The sequence below is a fragment of the Ascaphus truei genome, chromosome 9 (assembly GCF_040206685.1).
Source record: "Ascaphus truei isolate aAscTru1 chromosome 9, aAscTru1.hap1, whole genome shotgun sequence".
NCBI lineage: Eukaryota > Metazoa > Chordata > Amphibia > Anura > Ascaphidae > Ascaphus > Ascaphus truei.
Genome location: NC_134491.1, coordinates 20306622 through 20317301, shown reverse-complemented (window position 1 = coordinate 20317301; position 10680 = coordinate 20306622). Strand labels below are relative to the sequence as shown.

The following is a 10680-nucleotide window of genomic DNA, read 5'->3' as shown; positions in this document are numbered from 1 at the left end:
AGCACCGCCCCTCAATGGGGCTGGGCCCATTACGCACCTTCCCGCTGAAGGTGTAGCCGCGCAGTACTGCCAGGTTTTTGAAACTCAATGAAATTGGTGGTTCACCCAATGATAGCGAACCAGCCGCGTGAGGTCATGGCCACGCCCCCACAAAACTCCCACCACGCCCCTCCCGTTACAATCTCTCTCCCTGGAGGACCGCACATCGCGGTTAGCACTGTGCACGCGCCGCCCCCTCCCCCCCGCCGGGCACGCGTCCACAGTACTGACTGGGACCGCAGCCTCAGACATGCAAATGAGCACACAGAAATATTTCCATTTGCTATATGCTTTGCTGTGGAGGGTTTTTGTCACTTTTTTTTACCCACCATAAGTTTACTAAGTGTGGTGAAACCTATCCCTGCTTCATTTAGCAAAGCCAGGATAACCAACCCCACACTGAGGAGGCCCATTAAGGTTGAAACAGTGTGGTTGGTTTCTCAGCCTTTGGTCTCTTGGCTATATGGCTATGACCAATGCAGTACATATCCTTCCTGGGGCTTAAGTAGGATGGTCTGTGACACGTATTGGTCCTCTGGCTTGTTGAGGGGTAGGATAGCCCCAGGTCCACATCTCTCTTGTGCCTTTTGGCTATGGAGGGATGGTATTCGTACAACTGGCCCATTAGGGCTGGGGTGCTCCGGCACAACAAACGGGCTAGTTATCATCCCTCGAAAGAGGGAAAACGACCTGATGTGAACTCCGATTCGGGCCGGTTGGCCAGAGGGAGGAAGAGACAGATGTCCTGAATCCTAAGGCTGCGGGCATGGTCAGCGCTTAGCTGCTGAGCCGGCCTCACGCTTGCCAGTGAGCCGCTGCAGCCGCAATGAGAGCGGCTTTAGCAGGGGCTCGCGCACACTTCTGCAGGCGTTGCAGACAATACATTTTTAGTTTACGCGCTGACGGGAGCGGAGGGCCGATCACGTGAGCGGTTTGCCCCAATGAGGGTGAACCAGCTCCGTGACATCACTGGCCCGCCCCCAGACGGCACGCGTGGTAAGGCCAGGGAAAGCACCCGCTTTCCCTCAGCCTCCGCGCGCCTCCACACGGCTGGAGTCTCTATGGACTCAGCCTAACAGAGGAAGGCATCAATGTCCCTGAGGACCTAGGCCTTCGGGCTGAAATCCTCAGGGAAACAAACCGAGGACTGGTCCAACTTCAACTTCGGGAGGACAGTCCAAGGGCATGCACCCTCGCCACTGAAATGGCTTGGGCCCCTGATTGGGAGAGGGGGGAAAAAAAGCCGTCTGTGGGTGGGTTTACTGGCTATGCATCTTATGAGTGGCGCGCGTCCGGCGGCCTGCCCCCCCAATCGCCGGACCCCTTCCTCACTCCCCCCCCCCCTCGGTCCTGTCTCCCCGACTGCATGGGAACCCGAGGGGAATGTGAGTCGGAGGGGGACGCACCCTAGCGAGTGCACGCCAACCTTGTTCCCCCCCGTCTCTACCTCCCGTCCCGGGCAGAAGCCCTGGGGACCGGGGGCAGGGGAAGCGCCGCAAATGCTGCCTGTGGACCCGCTACCCCCACACCGGCCTCCTACCCCGGGCAGTCACCCACCCACTAAGGCAGTCACCCACCCACTAAGGCAGTCACCCACCCACTAAGGTAGTCAACCAAGGCAGTCACCCACCCAGGTAGTAAACCACCCACCCAGGCAGTCTGTCACCCACCCAGGCAGTCTGTCACCCACCCAGGCAATCAGTCACCCACCCAGGCAATCAGTCACCCACCCAGGCAGGCAGTCACCCACCCACCCACGTGCCTTCTATCTCCCCTCCGAAACCAGCCCCACCGCCTGCCAATTGAATGCTTCACCCCCCCCCCTCCGGATGGTTGAAGCGCGGGCTGATTGAAGGCTCCCCCCCCCCTCCCGCGTGCCGGTTGAAGGCTCCCCCCCGCCCGCGGGGCCGGTTGAAGCCTATCCCCCGCGGGCCAGTTGAAAGCCCCCTCGCTAACTAATCGAAGGCCCCCACCGCAGACTGGTTGAAGAGAGGTACTGTAATTCATTTTAGTCCAATACTGTACTTTACCCCCCAGGCCTATACTTAACCCCCCCCCCCCCCACCCCCAGGCCTATACTTAACACCCCCCCTCGCCCGGCCCATACTTATCCCCCCACGCCCCAAGGCCCATACTTAACCCCACCCCCAAGCTCATACGGAGTACCCCCCAGGCCTTTTGTCACATTGGATGTAGCATTGGGTATCTTTGTCTTTTGTTGAAAATATAAAAATAAACAGATTGCATTGTAATTTTTTTTTCCATATTACAATTAGAAGAAAACGCTAAAAAAAAATTCCCGTGGTAGGTGCGCTATGGGTTCGGGGTGGGGGAGAGGGTCTGCTCCTTTCATTTGTCCTGGGCCCCATGATTTCTGTTGCCGGCCCTGCTCGTCCTAGCTATCCCACCCCTCTTCCCAGTGTTTTCTTCTCGGATGTCTCCTCCTCGTCACATAGCTCTCTCTGTCGGAGCCTCACAGGGCTCTGTCCTTGGGCCTCTTCTCTTGGTGAACTAATGTATCATCTATATGAGTGCACAAACTGGGGGCGCGCAAGATTTTCCAGGGGAGGGGGGGCATGGCAGTTGCAGAGGGGGGGGGATCGCGTGAGGCCTCTGTAACTATCCTTACCTTGTCTTCAGCGACGCGTCGCCATGACAACGTGACCCCGCGCCATCATTTGATGCTGGAGTGACGAAGACAAGGTAAGGGAGGGGGGGGGACCGAGCAGGGAAGGAAGCAGGCAGGGGGGTGTAGCGGGGAAGCATTGCTCACCCCTGATCCATATGACTATCAAATCCCGTATTACCTACAAAATTCTCCTCCTCACTTTTAAAAGCTTTACAGCAGGCCTGCACAACTCGTAAAGCGAGAAGGGCTGAAATGCTCCAAGGAAAAAAAATTGGGGCCGCACGGGTAAAATCATCATCATCATCATCATCTCTCCTCCAGAACCCCTCCTATCAACCTTTGCGATACTCCCCATCTATCTCTCATACCCCCATCTCTCCCCCTCACCCACACACATAATACTCCCTCTCCACATCAAACACACAATACCCCCCTGCACACCACACACATCCCACCCCCCTGCACCTCACATCATTCTCCCCCCCTGCACCTCACATCCTTCTCCCCCCCTGCACCTCACATCCTTCTCCCCCCCTGCACCTCACATCCTTCTCCCCCCCTGCACCTCACATCCTTCTCCCCCCCTGCACCTTACATCCTTCTCCCCCCCTGCACCTCACATCCTTCTCCCCCCCTGCACCTCACATCACTCTCCCCCCGTGCACCTCACACCACTCTCCCCCCTGCACCTCACACCACTCTCCCCCCTGCACTCTCCCCCCTGCACCTCACACCACTCTCCCCCCCTGCACCTCACACCACTCTCCCCCCCTGCACCTCACACCACTCTCCCCCCCTGCACCTCACATCACTCTCCCCCCTGCACCTCACATCACTCTCCCCCCTTGCACCTCCAATCATCCCCCCTGCACCTCCAATCACCCCCATGCACCTCCAACCACCCTCCCCTGCACCTCCAATGACCCCCCCTGCACCTCCAATGACCCCCCCCTGCACCGCCAATCACCCTCCCCTGCACCTCCAATGACGCCCCTTTCACATCCACTCTCCCCCCTGTGCACCTCACATCACTCTCCCCCCCTGCACCTCACACCACTCTCCCACCTGCACCTCACACCACTCTCCCCCCCTGCACCTCACAGCACTCTCCCCCCCTGCACCTCACACCACTCTCCCCCCCTGCACCTCACATCACTCTCCCCCCCGTGCACCTCACATCACTCTCCCCCCCTGCACCTCACACCTCTCCCCCCCTGCACCTCACACCACTCTCCCCCCCTGCACCTCACACCACTCTCCCCCCCTGCACCTCACACCACTCCCCCCCCTGCACCTCACACCACTCTCCCCCCTGCACCTCACATCACTCTCCCCCCTGCACCTCACATCACTCTCCCCCCTTGCACCTCCAATCATCCCCCCTGCACCTCCAATCACCCCCCCTGCACCTCCAATCACCCCCATGCACCTCCAACCACCCTCCCCTGCACCTCCAATGACCCCCCCTGCACCTCCAATGACCCCCCCTGCACCGCCAATCACCCTCCCCTGCACCTCCAATGACACCACTTTCACATCCACTGACCCCCCCTGCACCTCCAATCACCCCCCCTGCACCTCCAATCACCCCCCCCTGCACCTCACATCACCCTTCCTGCACCTCACCTGTACATCACCTCGCCTGCACCTCACCTCAATGCACCTCACATCACCCCTGGGACCGCGGGGAATCGCCGCCTTTTTTTTTTCTTTTTTTTAAAATCTCATTGCGGGCCGCACAGAGAGGCCGGGCGGGCCGCATGCTGTGCAGGCCTGCTTTACACCCTTCTGCCCCTCCTTACATCTCAGCCCTAATTTTTCACTATGCACCATCCCGGCTTGTGTTCTGCTCAAGGATGTCTTCTCTCTACCCCCTTTGCATCTAAAGCCCTCTCCCGCTTAAAACCTCTCAGTCACTGCCCCACACCCCTGGAATGCCCTTCCCCTCAGTACCCGACTAGCACCCTCTCTATCCATCTTTAAGACCCGTCTTACAACACACTTCAACAAACCATGAGTAGCTCCGTGGATGATACTCTACACTTCATACATACACCTTGGCCCCCTGCAGACACACCTGAACGCCCTCCTACTGTTTCAGTATGTTCCTCCTACTTACCAATTTGATTGCAAGTTCTTCGGGGCAGGGACTCCTTTTGCTAATGTGTTATATTATTATGTCACTTGTATTACTTATGTGAAACATTATAAACATAGATGGTGCTATATAAATAAAGAGATACCTACATATGCTGATGACACCCAAATGTATCTCTCCTCCCCTGACCTCTCCCCCTCTCTCCTGTGCCGTGTCTCCCATTGTCCCTCTGCAATCTTCTCCTGGACGTCCTCATTGTTACCTGAAACTTAACATGACCAAAACAGAACTAATATTCCGCTGGAAGCCCTAGACACCCACACTCGCTCACTGTCAATAACACCACAATCTCATCAACACCACAAGCCCGCTGTCTAGGGGTCATCTTTGACCATCTCTCCTTCAATCCTCACATTCAGCCCTTCACAAAGTCTTGCCATCTCCACCTCCGAAATCTCGCCAGGATACGCCCTTTCCTCACTCATGATGCAACCAAAATCCTAATTCACTCCCTCATCTTCTCCCGCCTTGACTACTGCAACCTTCTTCTAGTTGCATCCACCTTATCCACCTGTGCCAACTCCAATCCATCCAAATACTGCTGCCAGACTAATCTATCTCACTCCCCGCTCCACTTCTGCTGCTCCGCTACGCAAATGCCCACACTGGCTTCCCATAGCCTCTAGAACCAAATGTAGAACCCTAGTTCTGACTTACAAAGATCTTAGCGACGCTGCCCCCCATCCCCTTACATCTCAGCCCTCATCCCCAAATACATACTGTACCTAAACGCCCCCTACGTTCTGCCCACGACATCCACCTTTCCTCCCACATTACCTCCTCTCACTCCCGCCTATAAGGACTTCTCCCGTGCTGCCCACTCTCTGGAATCCCCTTCCACGCACCATCACTCTCCCCCAGCTTTCAGATGTTTAGAAAACTCCCTGAAACGCACCTTTTCAATGAAGCCTATCTGGGGCATACCCTAACATCGCAACCAGCTGTGCGGCTGACCAATCCCCACCCTATACAACATTCTCTCCCCCCGCCAAACTTTAATGGTATCAGCCATCGGGCAGGGCCATACCCCAACTGCAGATACACTCCATCCTACAATAAGTTCCTCTCGAGTGTAAGCTCTCCGGATCAGGGCCCTCATTATCCTCTGTATCCATTTGTGCATGTTCATCCTCACGTGTATGTAACGTTTATGCAACATACATAACTCTACATCCCATTGTACCGTGCTGTGGCATATGTTGGCGCCTTACAAATACACCTTAATAAAACAGGCATATGTCAACATAAATAATAAGTGTGGAAGGGATATCGGAGGTGACGAGTCTGTTAATATGAATAATATGGGAGTGGAGGGCGATGTGTAGAATGTTAATCGAGAGAAGAATTGGCTGGAGCTCACGGGTTTTGAGATATTATCATTTGTTTATAAAGAACCAGCATATTCCACCCCCGCAACACAGCGGGGTGTGAAGCCAATAACACTTACATGGGATTATAATAAATCATAACAATAATAAGGGTGGAGCTCAGAGGTGTCGGGGATAGATTATAAGGAGAGGGGTTTGCAGAGAACGAGGGATAGTTCTGGCCTAGACACACTGCAACCACAAATCAGCTCTGATATTAGATCAAGAGAGGCCAACGCCAGTCCTCAGGAGCCACCAACAGGGCAGGTTTTAGGATATCCCTGCTTCAGCACAGGTAGCTCAGTCGGAAGGATTGAGCCACCTGTGCTGAAGCAGGGATATCCCAATACCTAGCCTGTTGGTGGCCATTTGAGGACTGGAGTTGGCCTCCCCTGGATAGTCAGCTCCTCAGAACAGAGTTCCCAGCGCAGAGCTGCACACAGATAACCCATTCAGTGAAGGTGTTTGGATGCATCTATAAATATCTCTCCCCCGAGCCTGTCACGGTCTGGAGCAGCTGGGCCGGAGGAGGGGGGCGGGGAGATTTGATGAGGGTTTTGGACTGCAGTCCTACAAGCAAACACCACAATAATGGTTCCCTGGAGTGTAAAGGCTGCAGCACCTGAAACTGCTGAATGTGCTGACGCCTGGCTGCATCTACCAAAAACGCCACTGAGCCACCTGTGCTGAAGCTGGGTTATCCTGAAAACTGGACCTGTTAGGGGGGGGGGGGGGGTGTATGGGGACTGGAGTCGAGCACCCCTGCTATAGAGACGTACAATGTTGAACATACATGTGGTGTGGGTGCCCTGGTAGGTTTGCCAGGTCTCACGCTCACAGAGAAGTTGCAAAATCAGACGAAACGGGCATAGTATCGGCTTTATTCTTGCAAGGTGGCTGGAATCAGGACGCGCAGCGTGTCAGTAGTTGGTGTGTCCTCCTTTCACTACGGGTGCAGAGAGGGGAGGGATGTGGCATGGGGTGGGCAACCTAGTCCTCAAGGGCCAGCAACAGGTCAGGTTTAAGGATATCCCTGCTTCAGCACAACCACCTGTGCTGAAGCAGGGATCTAATAAAAACCTGGCCTGGAGATTCCATCCCTGATCTACACACAAGTGACAGTAATTGCAGCTTTAGCAGATGACACGCACTGTCATATTCTCTCTGCACAGCCGGGGGCATCTTTAGTCCCCGTGTGACAGAGGAATGCATCTCCTGTGACATCGGTGCATTCCCACAGGAAGGCGTCACCTCCGCTGTCACACAGAGAAGCCTCAAGACAGAGAGGACAGACTTAGATTATGACCGCCCTGTCCCCCTCTATTCACCCGTTGTATACATTAGGTCTGTGACACCGCTCTCTAATTTCTCCCTTTGTGCTGCACTGCGGCATAGGTTAGCACTCTACAAACAATTCCATTGCCCGCAGCGCGTTCCGCGTCGCCTCTGCCTGTTTCCCCACTCATTCGAGCAGCTCACGCGGGATATTAAAATGGCTCCAGTTTGGAGGAGTAAGAAAAGGGTTTATTTTCAGGTTTCTCTCCAGAGCTGCATCTATCTCCAGAGCTGCATCTATATACAGACACAATGTTAAAAAATCTTGAGCGTGGAGAGAAGGGAAGTCGGAGAGGGGGGAAGTCGGGGATCGGGAGATGGAGCCTCGATTCTCTGCGGTCCAACGATGCTCAGATGTCTTTGATCACCTCCTCCAGCTCTTCCTTACAGTACATGTGAAACTTCTTCCGGGCTCTACCGTGGCGAGCTGGAGGCGGAAGGGGGGGGGGTACAGGGTGAGCAGCTGCTGTGTGTGTGTGACAAATGTCAGAGAGAAATCTCTGCCACTGCAATGCCCCAAATATAGCAACCTGCCACCAGAATAGCTCCCAGGACAGGTCCCCTCAACCCCTCCAGAGGGAGTGGGGAGACAAGGGGCAGGGGGGAAGAGAAAAAGATAGAGAAAAAAAGAGGAGAGAGAGAAAAAAAAGAAAGAGAGAGAGAAAAAAAAAAGAGGAGAGAGAAAAAAAAGAGAGAGAGAAAAAAAAGAGAGAGAGAGAGAGAAAAAGAGCGAGAGCGAGCGAGGGAGGGGTTTGGGTGGGGGTGGGAGAGAGAGCGAGAGAGGGGGGGTTTGGGTGGGGGGTGGCGAGAGAGCGAGAGAGAGAGAGGGGGGGTTTGGGTGGAAGAGCGAGCGAGAGAGCGCGAGAAAGAGAGCGCGAGAAAGAGAGCGTCGAGAAAGAGAGCGCGAGAAAGAGAGCGCGGAGAAAGAGAGCGCGAGAAAGAGAGCGCGAGAAAGAGAGCGCGAGAGAGAGAGCGCGAGAGAGAGAGCGCGAGAGAGAGAGCGCGAGAGAGAGAGCGCGAGAGAGGCGCGAGAGAGAGAGCGCGCGAGAGAGAGAGCGCGCGAGAGAAGAGAGAGAGGGGGGGGGTTTGGGGTGGAAGAGAAGCGAGAAGAAGAGCAAGAGGGGGGGTTTGGGTGGGAAAGAGCGAGAGAGGGGGGGTTTGGGTGGGGGTGGGAGAGAGCGAGAGAGAGAGAGGGGGGGTTTGGGTGGGAGAGAGAGAGAGAGAGGGGTTTGGGTGGGAGAGAAAGAGAGAGGGGTTTGGGTGGGAGAGAGAGAGAGCGAGAGAGGGGGGGTTTGGGTGGAAGAGAGCGAGAGAGCGTGAGGGGGGGGTTTGGGTGGAAGAGAGCGAGAGCGGGGGGGGTTTGGGTGGGAGAGAGCGAGAGCGAGAGAGGGGGGGTTTGGGTGGGGGTGGGAGAGAGCGAGAGCGAGAGGGGGGGTTTGGGTGGGAGAGAGCGAGAGGGGGGGGGTTTGGGTGGAAGAGCGAGCGAAAGAGCGGAGTTTGGGTGGGAGAGAGCGAGCGGGAGAGCGAGCGAGAGCGAGCGAGGGGGGTTTGGGTGGGAGAGCGAGAGAGAGAGAGAGGGGGGGTTTGGGTGGGAGAGAGAGAGCGAGAGAGGGGGGGTTTGGGTGAAAGAGAGAGCGAGCGAGAGAGGGGGGATTTGGGTGAAAGAGAGCGAGCGAGAGAGGGGGGATTTGGGTGAAAAGAGAGCGAGCGAGAGAGGAGGGGTTTGGGTGGGAGAGAGAGAGAGCGAGAGAGGGGGGGTTTGGGTGGGAGAGAGAGAGCGAGAGAGGGGGGGTTTGGGTGGGGGTGGGAGAGAGCGAGAGAGAGATCGAGAGCGAGAGAGGGGGGGTTGGGTGGGGGTGGGAGAGAGCGAGAGCGAGAGAGAGAGGGGGGGTTTGGGTGGGGGTGGGAGAGAGCGAGAGCGAGAGGGGGGGTTTGGGTGGGAGAGAGCGAGAGGGGGGGGGTTTGGGTGGAAGAGCGAGCGAAAGAGCGGAGTTTGGGTGGGAGAGAGCGAGCGGGAGAGCGAGCGAGAGCGAGCGAGGGGGGTTTGGGTGGGAGAGCGAGAGAGAGAGAGAGGGGGGGTTTGGGTGGGGAGAGAGAGAGCGAGAGAGGGGGGGTTTGGGTGAAAGAGAGAGCGAGCGAGAGAGGGGGGATTTGGGTGAAAGAGAGCGAGCGAGAGAGGGGGGATTTGGGTGAAAAGAGAGCGAGCGAGAGAGGAGGGGTTTGGGGTGGGAGAGAGAGAGAGCGAGAGAGGGGGGGTTTGGGTGGGAGAGAGAGAGCGAGAGAGGGGGGGTTTGGGTGGGGGTGGGAGAGAGCGAGAGAGAGATCGAGAGCGAGAGAGGGGGGGTTGGGTGGGGGTGGGAGAGAGCGAGAGCGAGAGAGAGAGGGGGGGTTTGGGTGGGGTGGGAGAGAGCGAGAGCGAGAGGGGGGGTTTGGGTGGGAGAGAGCGAGAGAGAGAGAGGGGGGGGGGTTTGGGTGGAAGAGCGAGCGAAAGAGCGGAGTTTGGGTGGGAGAGAGCGAGCGGGAGAGCGAGCGAGAGCGAGCGAGGGGGGTTTGGGTGGGAGAGCGAGAGAGAGAGAGAGGGGGGGTTTGGGTGGGAGAGAGAGAGCGAGAGAGGGGGGGTTTGGGTGAAAGAGAGAGCGAGCGAGAGAGGGGGGATTTGGGTGAAAGAGAGGAGCGAGAGAGGGGGGATTTGGGTGAAAAGAGAGCGAGCGAGAGAGGAGGGGTTTGGGTGGGAGAGAGAGAGAGCGAGAGAGGGGGGGTTTGGGGTGGGAGAGAGAGAGCGAGAGAGGGGGGGTTTGGGTGGGGGTGGGAGAGAGCGAGAGAGAGATCGAGAGCGAGAGAGGGGGGGTTGGGTGGGGGTGGGAGAGAGCGAGAGCGAGAGAGAGAGGGGGGGGTTTGGGTGGGGGTGGGAGAGAGCGAGAGAGAGGGGGGTTTGGGTGGGAGAGAGAGAGCGAGAGCAGGGGGGTTTGGGTGGAAGAGCGAGAGAGAGAGCGCGCGAGAGAGAGCGCGCGCGCGCGCGGCAGCGCGCGAGAGAGAGAGCGCGAGAGAGAGGGGGGGTTTGGGTGGAAGAGAGCGAGAGAGAGTGAGAGAGGGGGTTTGGGTGGGAGAGAGCAAGAGGGGGGGTTTGGGTGGGAGAGAGAGAGCGAGAGCAG

General features: G+C 57.0%; 1 protein-coding gene across 1 annotated transcript in view; it reads right to left on the bottom strand.

The window, feature by feature from the left end:
- Positions 1–7751: 7751 nt before the first annotated feature.
- PSMA5 (proteasome 20S subunit alpha 5) overlaps positions 7752–10680 on the bottom strand; it is a 13725-nt gene continuing 10796 nt past the window's right edge. Inside the window, exon 9 of the mRNA XM_075613606.1 lies at positions 7752–7955. Coding sequence (XP_075469721.1) covers positions 7893–7955 — 63 coding nt within the window. The 3' untranslated portion in view covers positions 7752–7892. The remainder of the gene's footprint in view (positions 7956–10680) is intronic.